Source organism: Apteryx mantelli, chromosome 1, assembly GCF_036417845.1.
Source record: "Apteryx mantelli isolate bAptMan1 chromosome 1, bAptMan1.hap1, whole genome shotgun sequence".
NCBI lineage: Eukaryota > Metazoa > Chordata > Aves > Apterygiformes > Apterygidae > Apteryx > Apteryx mantelli.
Window position 1 is genome coordinate 29,412,045 of NC_089978.1, and position 15,886 is coordinate 29,427,930.

The window sequence follows — 15,886 nt, forward strand, 5'->3', positions numbered from 1 at the left end:
GCTATTTATATAGGATACCAAAGGAAGCAGATAAAGTGCTTTGAGAATTCCATCACCAACTTGACCAGGCATTTCTGCTTGTAAATCTACAAGAAACATCAGAGAAAACAATAGCTATTCTACCTTTACTAACCATTCTGAGTTGGTACTATGCTAATCCCTTGTTTAAGTCAAATTATATTAGTTTAAATGACTACAAGGTGAGATACAATGGATGGTAGAGGGGTTCTGTTTCTTTAGGGAAATTCTCTAAAACTGCTTTTTGGTAAAAGACTGCCCATGTTGAAGTCATAAATAACTAATAATATGGAAAGCAATTCAGAAAAGGTGTTGATTTTTTTCTGCAGTGTGTTGTGGAAGGACTCTTGTTCAGAAAAATGGATAAAGCTGAATGGCTTCAAAAGGGATGGCAGAGTACAGTGCAGCTGGGCAGACATCTCCTGTGGTCAAGGAAGGACTCAGACGGATGGAATGTATCAGAGAAAGAACTGTTCATAGAAAAGTGCCCTTCACATAATGCAGTCATATCAATGCATATCACATCAATGCATTAGTGAATGTTGAAGTACAAACTATTTTTTAATGACTATCAGAGGCATCTCTTTAAAATGCTTTGAGAGCAATATTTTAAAGGTAAAAAAGCACCAAAATTATCATGCTACAAATTTTTTCCCACTTGAAAAGTTAGAAATGAATAAGAAAGCTGGTAGTCACACAGCACAATTTTTGGTTCATTTTCTTGTCTTCCTGTGCCTCCTCCCAAGTTCCATTATATACTTTATTTCTGTTTGTCAACTCCTGGCCAGTTCCATTTCCTTACACAACTTCCACTCTTTTTTGGGAGACAAAAGCGCAGACACCTTCTTCCACCAACATAATTCTTGTCCTTCAGAAATATCACTTCACAGATCATTGTGACACAGCAGTGAAAAAAACACATTAAATTTCATGATCTAATGACAGTCAAAGACCCTGGAGAACGGTGACAGCTTGAATTCATCTTCTAGGCAGCCCTAAGAGTTCTATTAACTCGCTCTCATCTAAAAGCCGTCTGGCTCTTATTAGGGCTCAAAGTTGTCCTTCAACCAAAGCGTTATGACAATACATAGTGAGGTTGCTTTATTGTGGTACTCTCTGAGTCCACTAAGGCCACAAAATGTATCAGTTTGATGTTCAGGTAGCTTTACTGCTCATTATGAAACTGAAGAAATAGTGCTAATGGTGTATGTTTACTGAAATACTGGAGACTTTTAATTATCTTCAAGGAGCTGTGGATCTCGCACTTATTGCTTAACAGGGTGATGCAGTTTAGGTTCATTAACTTTAGCACAAGCTTCAAGTGCTAAGTGAGAAAGGGAAAGATCTGCTTGTTTCTGTGAAAGCATATTTTTATCTAAAAACTACCCTAGAAAGTTTAAGAATATTTAGAATTTAATTAAATTTAAAAGGTTTAGTTACAAATAAGAGCAAGTACAGTTCACCCAAATTATTTATTGAGTATTTGTTTCAAAACAGAAGTACAAAAGCACACCAGATAACTCCTCTTAAACTTTGGTCTGCAGAATTAAGGCACTTTGCAAATGCTTTTTTTCTTACTTCATGAGTAATTGCTTTCCAATTTTTGTTAATAAAGGCAAATGACTTTTATGAGTATAAAACTAGTTATAAAAATGACATAATTTACAAACAACCCACATAAGTATCAGACATCAGCAAAGCATGTTTTGATATAAAAGCCATCAGACCTAGCCTCATTTTGTAACACCTTTTTCCATGCAGAGTTAACTGTTTGCATGCATTTTATCTATCCCTTACACTTTAATAATCAAAAGACACATTTAGGGAAATGTAGGAAAACATTTTTAAGAATCTTAATATATGTGTTGGCAAACGATTCCTATCATGGGAATGATTTTTCATATAAATAGATAAAAAGTCAACATGATCCCAAATACATCTCAAGAAGCTCATTTCTAATGTTTGCCTTTTTTCTTTTTAAGAGCTTCCATTAGCCATGTTACCAGAAGGCATTTGGATATGTGATGTAGAACAAAAAGATACATTTAATATAAGGCATATTTGTTTGTTTAGAAAAGGTAATGTTGTTGGAGTCATCATGACAAAGTTTGATGTACAAAAAGCATATAATACTACTAAACCGAAAGTGCTACGTTTACAGTTCATATTTCCTTAGATTACTCATCCTAAAAGTCACTTGAAGTGAGTTTTTCTATAAATGCTCTAATTTCACTTATATTTCTCATTTAGTGGAAATAATAATAATAAAAAAATACATTCTGTATTGTTCCCTGCTCTTTTTGAGCTCAATTCTGCAAACACTTACTACCCAGCATGAGTGGGAATCCTGGTTCTACTGAAGCCAATGGAAGTTTTGCTTGTGTCTTCAGCAGTGCCAGGATCCCACCCAGCATAGTGCTTACTAACAAGAGTAGTCACACCAGCTCCAATGGACAACTCCTCCTAGTGAGCACTATGCCAGGAGTGAGCATCTGCATCTTCACATCTTTTGTGTGGACTCATTGTTCAGTTTATATTATGTTATCAATACTATGTTGTTTTCTTATGTTCTCTTTTTCAAAAGAATTTCTCTTCCTCTCAAAAGCCATGCTGTTAATTTGTAATTCTGTAGCTTCTATCCTGGAAAACTTTTAGGGACGAACTAGTCTTGTCCTCCTTCTTGCTGCTCCTCCTGGGAAAAAATCAATTATTAGCTATAATTATATATAATGCAGTTATGCTATATACTATATTTACTACTGAAACAGACATGTGAGAAGGAAAGAATGCAGCCTGATGATGAATCTTTCACTGTTTTGTTGACATCAAGGAAATTATAATAATCTCTCAGCTTTTCAACTGATCAAAATTATGTGGAATCACAGCAAGTTACAAATCTGGAATCACACAGTGCCTTTTTGACAGAGTTAGACTCCAGAGTAAGACCTCACTTTGATGCTTTTATTCTAATCTGAAACAGTGTTTGATCAAAATACATAATCTAAGTGGTTTTCAGATAGCAAAATATAAAATAAATAACCTATATTGTAATTAACACCCTGTGATAACAATTACTTTGTTAAAGAATCTTTAAAGTATAAATACAATTCTTTCCTTTGGAATTCTTTTTTCTTAAGGTTGGAGGGTTGTTGGTTTTTTTTGACTGTCATCATACCTGTGGAAAAAAATATTTGATGTCTGTTAAAAAGTTTTAATATATGTTGTTTTTTTTTACCTTGTGTCTTTCTGGTTGCTTGTACTTTCCGTACAGGTGCTTCTACAAAATAGAAATGTTGCAGTCAGAAGTTATTTTTAAGGGCATTTGAGTTAAAACTCATGAAAAAAGTTGGAATCCCATAGCTGACTTGAAAAAATCTGCACTTTTTTTTTAAGGTTTTTAGTAAATTAAAGATTTCCTCCTATTATCTTGTTGACTCGATAACCTGAAACATGAACGCTAATAATAAATACAATCCACAGATTTCCATCATGTTCATTCATCATTTTTTAACAGTTTGAATTAACCCATTGTTCACACTGGTCTCATGAGATGGTTACATGATACACTGTAAGCAGGTGCCAGGGCATTTTTCCCATGCTCTTAACTCAGCAAAAGTCGTCTGGTGTGTAAGCCCAGGCTAATGTATTGCCCAGGACTCAATCTTTCAGCTTTTGGCAGAGGAAGTTCAGGTCTGCTCACGGTGCACTGTATAGATATTTCCTCAGAAATTACAGATTCGTGATACACTTGGAACTCAATCATCACAAGATATCAGCTGAATTTCTAGCTGACCTTTATGTGATTTCCAGCTCACTTGAAGTGTAACTGCAATGTGACCTCACAAGATCATTCTGCATTTATAGGTCAGTCCATTTTCTCAGATACTTTTGTTATAAAGCATAGAGTGGTGCAAGAGCCATTGAATAGATACTACCCTCATTAGCAAATATATCTGTTTTCCAAAATACCCACTCTGTGAAAAGTAACAGACACTTTTTCCTATTTCTCTTCAAACCATGAGACATTTTCTAAATGTGGTATCCCTTAATCAGGAGGAAAAACATTTCATAGACTTAAGAGGAAAATTTTCTGTCATTGTCACAGAAATGTGATGCCAACAGAAATGGGACTCCAGTATTTTTCCTCTTTCATAACCATGGAGCACCCTAATACTAAGCAGGAACAGTGATCGCTGCGGGGCACAAGGTCAGAATGCATTTTTCTAATTCTCCTTTATGAAACTTTGTGAAATAAGAGTTGTGTTTATGAAGACATGCATTTAGATATATTTGTACCTTCACTTAATCAACTGCTCTTAACTGTCTTTTCATCCTGAGGTACAAGGTATGTAAATGCATTGCCCTGAGACAGAGGCTGCACATCATTACAGGTGAGGCTAAGCACTGGGTATCTGCACTGAGGTGAAAGCAAATTTCAAGCTCTGCACTGCTCTGATGAGGGCAGACCATGGTCCATCTGAATGTTCACTTTTGGGTAGAGCCCCATGGTAGAAGATCACACCTACTGTTAAACATCTGTCCTTCATATTCAGGCAATATTTGATTTCCCTGCATGCCTTGCACTATTCAACACTGAAGTTACACAAACAGTATGATATAGCTTCAGAATATAGCATCAACTTCAAAATTTAGTTGGCTCTTTATAGCTTACTCTGTGTGTGTGTATATATATATATTAGTATATGTATGTATATATACACACACTTCTACACCATATTGTTTGATATATACAAATATCTGGTATATTATATTAAATCACCTACATGAAATTATGATTGTAGGAAAAAAAGTCAACTCCTGTATTTTACCAATGACCCTTGTGAATTTTTCATATTTGTAAAGTTTACTTAAACATATACTAGAAACTGATTAATTTCTGTAACTTAATTCTCCATGAGACATTTCTTTCTGTGAATCTGTAGTTTAAAGGTTGAAGGAATAAATAACTTCTTATTCTGCCTTATTAGAATTAGAATTGAAAACAGAAATAGATTCAAATACAGAAGAAATCCAAATCAAACCACTTTTTAAATTTCTAATGAAGATAATTAAAAAAAAACCCAAAACTTTGAAATTGAAAAACTAATTCCTAGCATATCCCTGGGCTGAATTTTATTTGCTTCCTTTAAGGATTTCATTCTGAACCTCAACACTATTAAACTTTTTTTGATCTTAGGAGTTTCCTTCATTTAACAATAGGAGAATGGTAGAGAAAATCCAAGGCCCTGTGAGATATCGACTCAGAGGTTATACTTCCTTCCCCCTTTTTCCCCCAAGTTGAGAACCTCCCACATCAACAGATCACATTAACACTGACACAAAAGGTACACTCAAGTTAAAAACAACTCACGTGGTCTTCTCCTGGATGTGCTGCTTAGAGAAAAGGCAATTTTTACAGTGTGTGTTCCTTCAAATATTTTACCTAAGCTTTGCGGGTAGACATTTCCTCTTGTCTACTACACCTGCCAAACCTTTTATTTACTTTGAGCCACAAGATAAGCCTCAACATTTTTCTCTGCAATGTCAGTGAAATAATTCCTTTCCAAAACAATTATAAAAATCTTCTTGCTGAAACTGTGGCTTCAGACATAAGAAATTTTCATGAATAGATGCTATAAACCCCACCTGGAATGATCCCTTCAGACAAAGGAGGTCTTGGTGCTATTGGATTTTTAGGCAAACTAACCTTCCAGATGGACTTTCTTGATTTCTCTCTCGAAAATCTGTGGCTCTCCCTCAATTACTTTAGTAACCTTGGTGTACTCAGTTCCAGCTATGACAGGCATTAAAAACAAATGAGTTAAATCTGGGATAGCATTTTTCCATATGTAAGGAACCTTCAGCGGAAACAATGTAATTTTGGGGTATAGGTGTATGCAGGCCACCATGTTATACGTGCTGTAAAGTCCTGCGGATTTCCTTGGCCTTGACACAAGAGGAATCAGCTTCTCTAGGACTGAGAGTCATTCATTGCAAGCTTGGCTTGAAGTTTTGTTTCAGCAAAGACTTCCAATTGTAATAAGCACTGCTGGATATTATATGAGGTGAATTACAGCCCATGTGAAATCATTCTTTTACTTTAGACAATGGGAATACATCCATTTGTGACTGGTCTCAGGTTTAAGAGCTTAGGAAATTTTCAGTCAAACAGAAGTGATCTGATGTAGACAAGGGGGCCATAAAGCACATCTCTATTATCACCAACGGCCATAAAGCAGCATGCGTATCTGCTTTTTTGGCTAGAAGGATGGTTTTGTCATGACAGCCAAGGGTAGCCGACTGGATAAATCATGGAAAAGATTAGAGAAGAATGGATAAAAACAAGATACAGAAATCTGCCCATTTGGTCCATTCTGTAAAGCAAGATGCTTATACAAACTAACTTATAATAGCAAGGATAAGGAAAGAATTCAAGAGACAATGTTGTCTTTCCCAAATTTACTACAGAGAATCTATTTATCTCTATTCTACACACCTATAGGATCACTTACTAAAAAGTGAATGTAAGATGAAATGAATTCAGCTAGGCTAAATCAGAAGGTCTACTGTATACCAAGAGAAACATCCATATACAATTTTTTGAGTTTCTGACTCAGATTTACCCTAATCTTTACTAAAAAAAAAAAAACAAAACCAAAAAAACTTGAATTCTCTTTTTGATTTTCCATTGCTATTATATATAGTTGTTCTAATCTATGCATTAAGCAGAGAACATTCCAGATTTATAGATAAAGATTAATTTCATAAGCACAAGTTCTTTTACCAGTTTTCTACAACTACTGGTTATTTATTGCCAAAACTGTTAGAATTAAGAGAGCGAGAAGGAAAGAAAACCATTGCTTGGGAAGCTAAAAGAGAATTAAAATTAATGCCTTGATACCCATCACCTGTAGCATTTGAAGAGAGATGCTAAACATGCCTTTCATTATTAACTTGAGGGCAATGAATATTCATTTCTGGAGAACTGAAAAGTAAGTTGAATTTAGCCTATTACAATACTGTCCACTTCATAAGCATTTTACACAGATTTAAATTTGCTGTGAGAAAAGGGTTCACAGCTAGTGGAATAAATCTTCATTGCTCCCCTGGATTATAATTAGATAACTTTTTAAAGACTGAAAACACAAATAAACTTGTATTTATCCTGGTCAATATCATAATAAAATGGATTAATCAAACTTTGACATTTAAATTTATTCCACAGACATCTGGCACTTTATACACAACGTTCTAATTTTTTTTTATTAAAATTACGCTTCAACTAGATCAGTCTTTAAAATGTTGAGATCAATATATCTGAGAGGTTCCAGTTATCATAACCTGTTGCAAAAAGGTTAGTTGTAATACACTGAATTACCTCCCTGCAGAAGTCTTTTGATTTCTTCATCTTCAAGTAAATGACCATCACCTTCAATGAATTTGGTCACCTTGGTAACCTCTGATAGGATACAGGTTTATGGCAAAAAAATGATTTACAGAAAACATTTGACAATCCTATAACAGAATATTACTGAATTAATCCTATTACAGCATTTTGTTGAATTACAAAATCCACCTAGTATGATAGTGAGTGCCATGCTAAACACTGAAAACACTGTATTGCATGACAAGCATAGCTTAATATACAGTAGATCCAAACAGTCTCAGCTCTAGAGCTGACTGGAACACAAAGCTCAGAGATTCAAAACAGATCCCTGGATCTGAACATTTCTCAGTTTCTGAATTTTAATCTCTGGATCTGATTTTGCAGGATGAGCAACTTGACTGAAAACACAGAGTATCCATTCAGTAACTAAACAACTAAGTTATCTCAAGGAACTTTTATTTTTAATGGAAGAAAATAATGATACTAACCTTCTTCAAGCAATTTCTTTAACTGTTCTTCATCATCTGAACCACCTGCAGTAATTCGGGTATATTTTATTTCAGGACCTGGAACAAAGATGTTTAAGAAAGAGACCTGAATCAAATACAATGGTATTGCCTTTTGATTTTTTTTTCCTATTTAATATTTAGGATGGTTCTACCTTTAACATGCTTAATCTGCTTTATGATGGTTTTATCTCTCACTGTGTTCAAAACTGAGCTGCAAGATGGCTCCAAAGAGTGTTTAGTGCTATTTGGCAAAGTATTTAGAAAAAATTAACACACTTAATGTAGATATCTGCACACATTCTTAAACTAAGACACATTCTTAATGACTTTTTTGTAGTAGGTCATAGACCAGATATTTCCTCAGTGCAAAAGGGTTTGGACCTACTGTTATAAATAAATGCTACTATTCTTATTACTGCTATGAGTCATTTGAGAGTTTAGTACACTGATTCTTCATCAGTTTCTACAAGGGGGTAAGAGAAGGAAATATCAGTTCTGGAATGCTGGCATTCCTGGGAGTGCTGGTGGACACCAAGTTAAGCATGAGTCAGCAATGTGCCCCTGTGGCCAAGAAGGCCAATGGGATCCTGGGGTGCATCAGGAAGAGTGTTGCCAGCAGGTCGAGGGAGGTGATCCTCCCCCTCTACTCAGCCCTGGTGAGGCCACATCTGGAGTACTGCGTCCAGTTCTGGGCTCCCCAGTACAAGAGGGATGTGGCACTACTGGAACAAGTCCAGCAAAGGGCTACAAAGATGATTAGGGGACTGGAGCATCTCTCTTATGAGGAAAGGCTGAGAGAGTTGGGCCTGTTTAGCCTGGAGAAGAGAAGGCTGAGAGGAGATCTTATCAATGTATACAAATATCTTAAGGGAGGGTGTCAAGAGGATGGGGCCAGACTCTTCTCAGTGGTGACCAGCAACAGGACGTGAGGCAACGGACACAAACTGAAACACAGGCAGTTCCATCTGGATCTAAGAAAAACTTTTTTACTGTGAGGGTGACAGAGCACTGGAACAGGTTGCCCAGAGAGGTTGTGGAGTCTCCTTCTCTGGAGATATTCAAAACCCGCCTGGACGTGATCCTGTGCAACGTGCTGTAGGTGACGCTGCTTGAGCAGGGGGGTTGGACTAGATGATCTCCAGAGGTCCCTTCCAACCTCAACCATTCTGTGATTCTGTGATTCTGTGATTATATGGGATTTAAACATTCTACATGATAACGACCATTTTAAAAGGGATATTAATAAAACTTGCATTTCAGAATCACAGAATCTCAGCAATGAGAAAACAGTATTTTCCTTTCTCTCACATAAATTTCCTGTGTTGAAGAATAGCCCCTGATTTATTCAAAAATAACCATCTTTTTCAACCAGTGATTTTCAGTGGAATAAATACTTCTTTGAGAATAAATTCTGGTTTCTTACTTATTTCTTGCTTGAATGACTTATTAAATTGAATTTTAAGATTTTCTAAATAAACTGAATATTAAGACTTTCTGATAAGTCATTATGCTTCTATAACATTGTCTTTCCCTTATAACTGTTCTTGCAGACAGTATTTTGGCTGCAGCATTCAGACTGAGATATGTAACCAAGAGGGTCAAAATGCATTAGCAGATAATCTGTTAATGTTCAAATATCCTTCTCTTCACTTTTTAATTTCTGTGAATTTTCTAGGTTTCTTAAAAATAAAAATCTCTATCACAGGTCAAACATGATGGAAATTGGCCAAAGAGTTTAAAAGTTATGGTGGGAGAAGATGGAGGGACACAAATACACTTTCATTTTATTTTATGTTAGCTCAAAATGGATTTCTATCCTGTGGATGTCAGAGCAACCTAGGTCTCCCTTACAGAGAAATAGAGAGAACTCTTCTTCCTGAAAGGAATGTCAAGGGAGCCTGGGATGACATGCAAAAGTAGGTAGCTGCACATTGAAGGTCTACCTTTGGTGAGATGAAGCCTACCCAGAGATATACAAACAACCCAAAAGTTCACAAAAGCCTTTTTTTTTATAGCAAGCCAGACTAAAAATGAAATAGAAACAGTCTCATCTTGAAGTGGTAGCAAGAAGCTTGCAAAAGTAGACATTTTTCAAATACAGGGGAAAAAAAGACGAAATTTAATGTTTCTGCATGCTGTTAAAATATTGTTTCCATTTCTGTATATATGTATGTGTCTCACACAGCCAGAATCTGAGCCACATATAAGAAGTGGGAAGGATTTGGAGGAAAATCCACCTCTCCAGGAAAGGCCAGTTTAGGCATTAAAACAGAACTTAAATTGTGTTACTTTTGTATATAATGTTGAACTTCACTAAGTACAAATAGCTCCATGTGACATACCTTGAATAATTCTTTCTTCTGTTACTTTTTTCTCTGTCACTTCCACAGGTCGCCCATCAATGATTTTGGTGTATGTTTTAATAACTGGTTCTACAGAGATTTTTAAATTGGAGACATTAATCAAGTGATGAACTGTTTCAGGTGCTGTTTTGAGACTCCCTTTCACACTGAAATTTAATGAAGCACATAGAAACTACCATAGAATATTTTACGAAAAATGATCAGAGTAGACCAGAAACTAAATTTTCCCCAAATTTAGGATGGCCAAATTCAATTTTTCCATTGAAACCACCCTGGATACAAACTCCTCAGTGGTCCTAGCAAAGTAGGAGACAAAGTTTATTTCCTTGATTGATACTATTGCCTTTCTGTCACAGCCACCGACTGCATTTCTGATTGTAGGACAACAGCCAGCAAATAATTCTTAACTGAAACAGACAGCATACACAGCATTTCTAACACTGTCTTGAATGTAGCTATGGGATACAGCTAGGCAAAAAAAAAAAATAAAAAAAATTGAAATCGATGAGAAGTGACAATGAAATGGTAAAATGAAATTACAACACTACCAGAAGGACTTGTCAAAAACAGATCAGTCATCTAATATATCACACAAATCATCTACATTAAAGTAAAACCTGACTGGGAAAAGTAAATGTTTCAAATTTTAATTAAGAAAACACAGCTGCTGAAAGCATACCAACCTCCGTGAATCACTTTAGTTATTGTCTCTCCTTCCCTGACTATTTTGAACTCAGGTTCTCCTTCAATTAATTTAGTCAGCTGTGTAATAGATGGGTCTGCAATATAAAAAAAACCCAACATGTGACAAATATTCATGAAAATATTCCATGGGGCCAAGGCAAAGCTAGTATTACCCTTCTACACCAAATAAACCACACATTACCACAACAGTGGATTTTTTAAATCTCAGAATCCATCTGCAGTGGGGGGTGTACAATCTTGTACTTCCTCTCATGCTATTTTAAACTTGCATCCTGTTGCATACTTACCAGTTAAACATTTGTTGACTACTGTATATCTGGTATTTTTAATATCTTTTGACAAGCCTGAGGCAAAAACAGATACCCAGCAGATGAAAGGAAGCTTTCCTGGATAATGGTAAGATGACTGTTCTGTGGCATTGCTAGAATCTTACAGATATTGCTCTGCTAGTGATCAGCATGCAAAGTATTATGTGAAAACTTAGAAGACAGCTGGAGAGAGAAATGTTTGTCATACTTTTCCTACTAACTGTACAGATATCCATGATGAAATTAGGTCTTTTAAGCAGAATTCCCTTCAGATTTCTTTTTAAGCTATCAAGACTCAGCCAGTGGTCACTCAGCTTAAAAGAAAAAAAAAATCCAGATGTCAACAGGATGGCCGTAAGGATATATGCCAGCATTAATGGCAATCATCCTTGTATTTGCATGGGAGAAGTCATCTTGATTTCCATGGCCAAAACAAACCATTCTGTAACCTCTTAATCTTGTGCACTTCCCAAAGACCACACTGATCCAAACATATCTCTGGCTGACAGTCTGTTGCAGCAGATGCTGAATAAATTAGGAACATACCATTGATGCAGTTACTTAACAGGAATAACATGATGCTCTACTTAAGATGTTTCTGCAAACCTTGCCTTATTCCTGCTCAGAGTTAGAAACATGACACTATTTCTATTATTTTATTGTTGTCCCTTAAAAATCTTTCTTTAAATGACTTCCCATAAAAGTTGGTTCTGCATAAAGATTTTATTCAATTACTAACCAGGATTTAACATAAGTGTTTGAACATATATGCCTGGTGTTGAGTTGTTGAAAACAGTACAATTCAGGCTTGCTAGTGTCCTTCAATAGTAACAAATCCAAGCATGTGCTTTTTGTTTGCTTTTCTGGCAGAAGGTGATTTTATAGGTTAGATCTTAGAGCCAAATAATTCACTTATTTGTTGCAGATGAGATCATATGATGGGATCATAATGATGCCCAGTATCACAGAGCTCTGTTGATCTACTCAGACTTTGAATGGCTGAACATCCCATTACTTTTTTTTAAATTATTTTCTAACAGGTCTGTCTGATAAACTTTCATAAATATTGTAAAGAAGGAAGCTAACAAGCTGCACTCACTTGCTTCTGTTCTAAATTTAGAGGTATTTTTGTATTTTGAGAGTTCATTGAATAACATACACTGACACATTTGATCAATATTTATGAAAACATATCAAAGGTATATTTATTAACATTTATGTTTGTAAATCTTCTTTTTAGCTTCTAAGTTACTTTACTCTCCTACGTGATCAATATAGCAGATATATGTGGAGCAGAAGACAAAACCATAGTTTGCTGTCTAGTCTGGCAACAACCCTTTGAATACGTAATCCATTAAGAGTTCAGTTTCAACCAGATTTAAGTCTTCACATCTCTCTGAACTTGCCTCTGTGTGGACAATGGAAGCACAACTCAAGTAGAAAACATTGAGACAGGAGGGGCAGACATCACCCTCTAAAATCACTTACAACATTCTTTTAATTATTTTTTTTTACTGAAATCTCTCTTGCATCATGATCTGATGGAACTTCCTGGTATACTTTGCAAAAATTAACATGCAACTTTGTTAGATTATTAAACAGACAGTTGTGTGCATGTCTGGTTTTGAGGGGAGCTGCAACTGTTGTTGCTATTAGGAAGCTCAGAAGGGCCTAAATTAGCTTTACTGGGACTGTTTCTGAGTCATCAGCAGGAAGGCTATGCTTGCCAGAGAGCATTCCCTGGAGCATGTCCCAAAGCAGAAATACCATGCTGGCAGTGGGACAGAATGACTCTTCAATGTTCACTAATTTATACAATTATTTATTCTCTCTTTGGTGAATAGCACTTATTTGTACATTTGATTATAGCAGTGATCAGACATTTTGGTTTTTCTTTAAAGGAGGTTTTTGTCTCACCTAACTTTCAACTTCTAAATGTTACATAAATAGCCTAAACTATCTACCCTGCCTCTGGAATTAACGGAGAAGAATAGATACCTCCAAAGAGTGATTCACTCTTTCATAATGAAATCACAAAGAGTGATTTCGTCCTAATGAAAGTTTCTAAAATATCTTGGTTGAATTGCCATATGGAAGAATCTATTCATTTATATTGCTCTGTAGCGCTCTCTATATTTTAATAATGGAGACTTAGATCTTGGTGTCTAACCCTATGTCGGATGAAACACAGACAAGCTTCAGAACAAGCAATCTCATGTCACTTCTACTGGGAGGAAGTCCTTCTAGAAACAGTGATTAATAAATCTGGACAAAAACTTTGCAAGACATTTTTAACTCCCATTCTGTTCAGTTGGGCTCCATCAGATTCCCCTTGAGCATTGTCATTTCAATGGGAAACAGGAGCTCATTCCAGTGGCACTGGTCTAGTGAAACCAAAGGGTGTTTTACTTAAGCCATTAACCGCAAGTACTTTTGATAGTTCCAGCCCCACTTTTTCCTCTCTTTAGTCCCACCATCAATCTTAAGGTCATGCTTTGCCTTGAGAAAATAAAAAAGAATAAAGTTTGGCTAACTGTCCTTTCCAGGCACGTGACAGATATTGGTATTTAGAACTGGTTGGAAATTATAGAAAAAGGAACTGAAGTTTTTAAATTCAAAGCATAAGGAACAAGCCTATTTCATTTTTAAAAATAATTTATTTAATACAAAATATTGGAAATACTCAACCTTTCATTTATTGGAAGTATACTTGGGTCATTTAAAAGAAATGCTTTGAAAAAGGATAAATTTTTTCGAAAGAATTACATTAAAAAATGCCAACATAAAAAGGAAATCCATTTGGGGAGAACAGCTCTAGGACATTTTTTCATACAAAATATTTCAGCCAGTTCTAATTGCAATATTTGTATCTTTGCTTTTCAAGCAAAGCATTGAACATTCTGGAGTTATTATGTAAAAAATGCATCCTGTTACAGAAATAAATAAAATAGTATATATTCTGTATATGTATATGCATATATACATAGAAACAGAAATATACCGAATTAATAAGGGCCTCATTTACCTTCCTTTCTGATGATGGGCTGGACGTTGCTTTCAATTATGTTAATCTCTGAAAGTACAGAAATTGGAATATAAAGCACATTCCATTCTTACAGTTTGTTTATGCTAGTGATCTGTTAGATTTGGTCTGGTTATAAAGATTTAGGTAAAATCACAGTGATTAATGGATGGAAAGTAATTTGAAAGGATTTACAGTATGGATTTCAATTCTAGTTACTAAATAGTGTTGTATACAAGTCATCTGCAGACAGTGTCTATTTGCATGCTATTTACCTTTATCTGTGCCTCATGAAACCACTGCTTTTGTGATGCAAGATACAGAATAATAAAAGCGTGTACAATTACCTGGTGTATTTTAAATTAGAATCTTGCCCTACTCTTTTTGTTAGGGAGCTCACCTGGTAAACAGAAAAAAACCCTCCGACTTTCAGAACTATTTCTACATTTAATAGAAAATCACAGACGGCAGCACTATGGTGGCCTTGGGAATCAAGTCCAATTACTAGGTTCAATTATTCCAAAAACATTTCTGACAGATCCTTATCCAACTCTTATTCATTCCTAGAAGCCTTAACTGGCAGGGCTTCCAGCCTTTCCTGTTACAATGTTTGACTAAATCACATTACATCAGTCAGACATTAAGATAATTGCACTCTCTTGCTCCAGTTTGCACACACTGCTTCTTGTGCTGCCCTCACTGTCTGTGGAAGATAGTTTATTCCCTTCTTTATTCCACAAGTCTTGACTTCAGCAAATCCATTCTGAATTTCCAAAAGACTAATGCAATATTCTCCATTTCTGTTGAGAAATGTGGGTAGAATCCCATAGAAATGTAATCATCTGCCTAACTTCACTTTTTGGCCCAGGTGCAAGCCTCAGCAAGATCTGTGCCTTCTAACAATTTGGTTCAACAGACTCTACTTTATATTCAGATACTAAATGCAATTCCTAAGAAAGGCTGCAAGAGAACAAAAAAGTTTCCTCTTTTACATCTGCTCCCTATAAGAGCAACTGCCTCTCCTACAAGCCTTGCACTTGCATATATGGGAAAGAGGTGGAACAGATAAACTATCTGTCCCTCTAGAGGATTTGCGATGAAGAAAGCTCATCAGCATAGAGTTTGGTCAATGATACGACTTGGAGAGTCTGTGAGGCAGTACAATTCAGCTGTGCACCAAGCACTGAACTATGGTAAAACCTGAAAAAATATATTTTCCATGTGTATCTTGCCTATCCCAATGGAACCGAACAGCTTACTTTAGGGACACTTCCCTGTCACACAGCTGGAAAGGGAAAAAATACATACAGTAACATAACAATCAGAAACAATCTACTTAGTGTCTTTCTCTACCCATGCTTCATTGGCCAGTATTACTGCTCTAGAAATCACTTTCTTTTTAATTGAAAAAAGATTTATAATTCAAAATCTGAATTGGCAACATTTAAAAAGAAATATCAAACCCATTTGGAAATATTCAAAATGAACTTACTGTAAAATGTCAGTGGAATCTCTTTGAAGGTACTGTCACGAACAAACTATAATAAAAAAAAGTAATTTTAAAATTAGAAAAA

At 35.6% G+C, this 15,886-nt stretch overlaps 1 protein-coding gene across 3 annotated transcripts in view; it reads right to left on the reverse strand.

Moving 5' to 3' along the window:
• Positions 1–1,471: 1,471 nt before the first annotated feature.
• POSTN (periostin) overlaps positions 1,472–15,886 on the reverse strand; it is a 38,207-nt gene continuing 23,792 nt past the window's right edge. The window contains exons 16-24 of one of the 3 annotated variants that reach the window (XM_067291465.1): positions 15,805–15,850; positions 14,316–14,363; positions 10,961–11,056; positions 10,257–10,346; positions 7,894–7,971; positions 7,397–7,477; positions 5,726–5,812; positions 3,254–3,295; positions 1,472–2,710 (exon numbers count right to left, since the gene is read on the reverse strand). In XM_067291465.1, the coding sequence (XP_067147566.1) occupies positions 2,670–2,710; positions 3,254–3,295; positions 5,726–5,812; positions 7,397–7,477; positions 7,894–7,971; positions 10,257–10,346; positions 10,961–11,056; positions 14,316–14,363; positions 15,805–15,850 (609 nt within the window). In that variant the 3' untranslated portion in view covers positions 1,472–2,669. The remainder of the gene's footprint in view (positions 2,711–3,253; positions 3,296–5,725; positions 5,813–7,396; positions 7,478–7,893; positions 7,972–10,256; positions 10,347–10,960; positions 11,057–14,315; positions 14,364–15,804; positions 15,851–15,886) is intronic. The other 2 variants (XM_067291472.1, XM_067291482.1) reach the window with 2 other exon arrangements.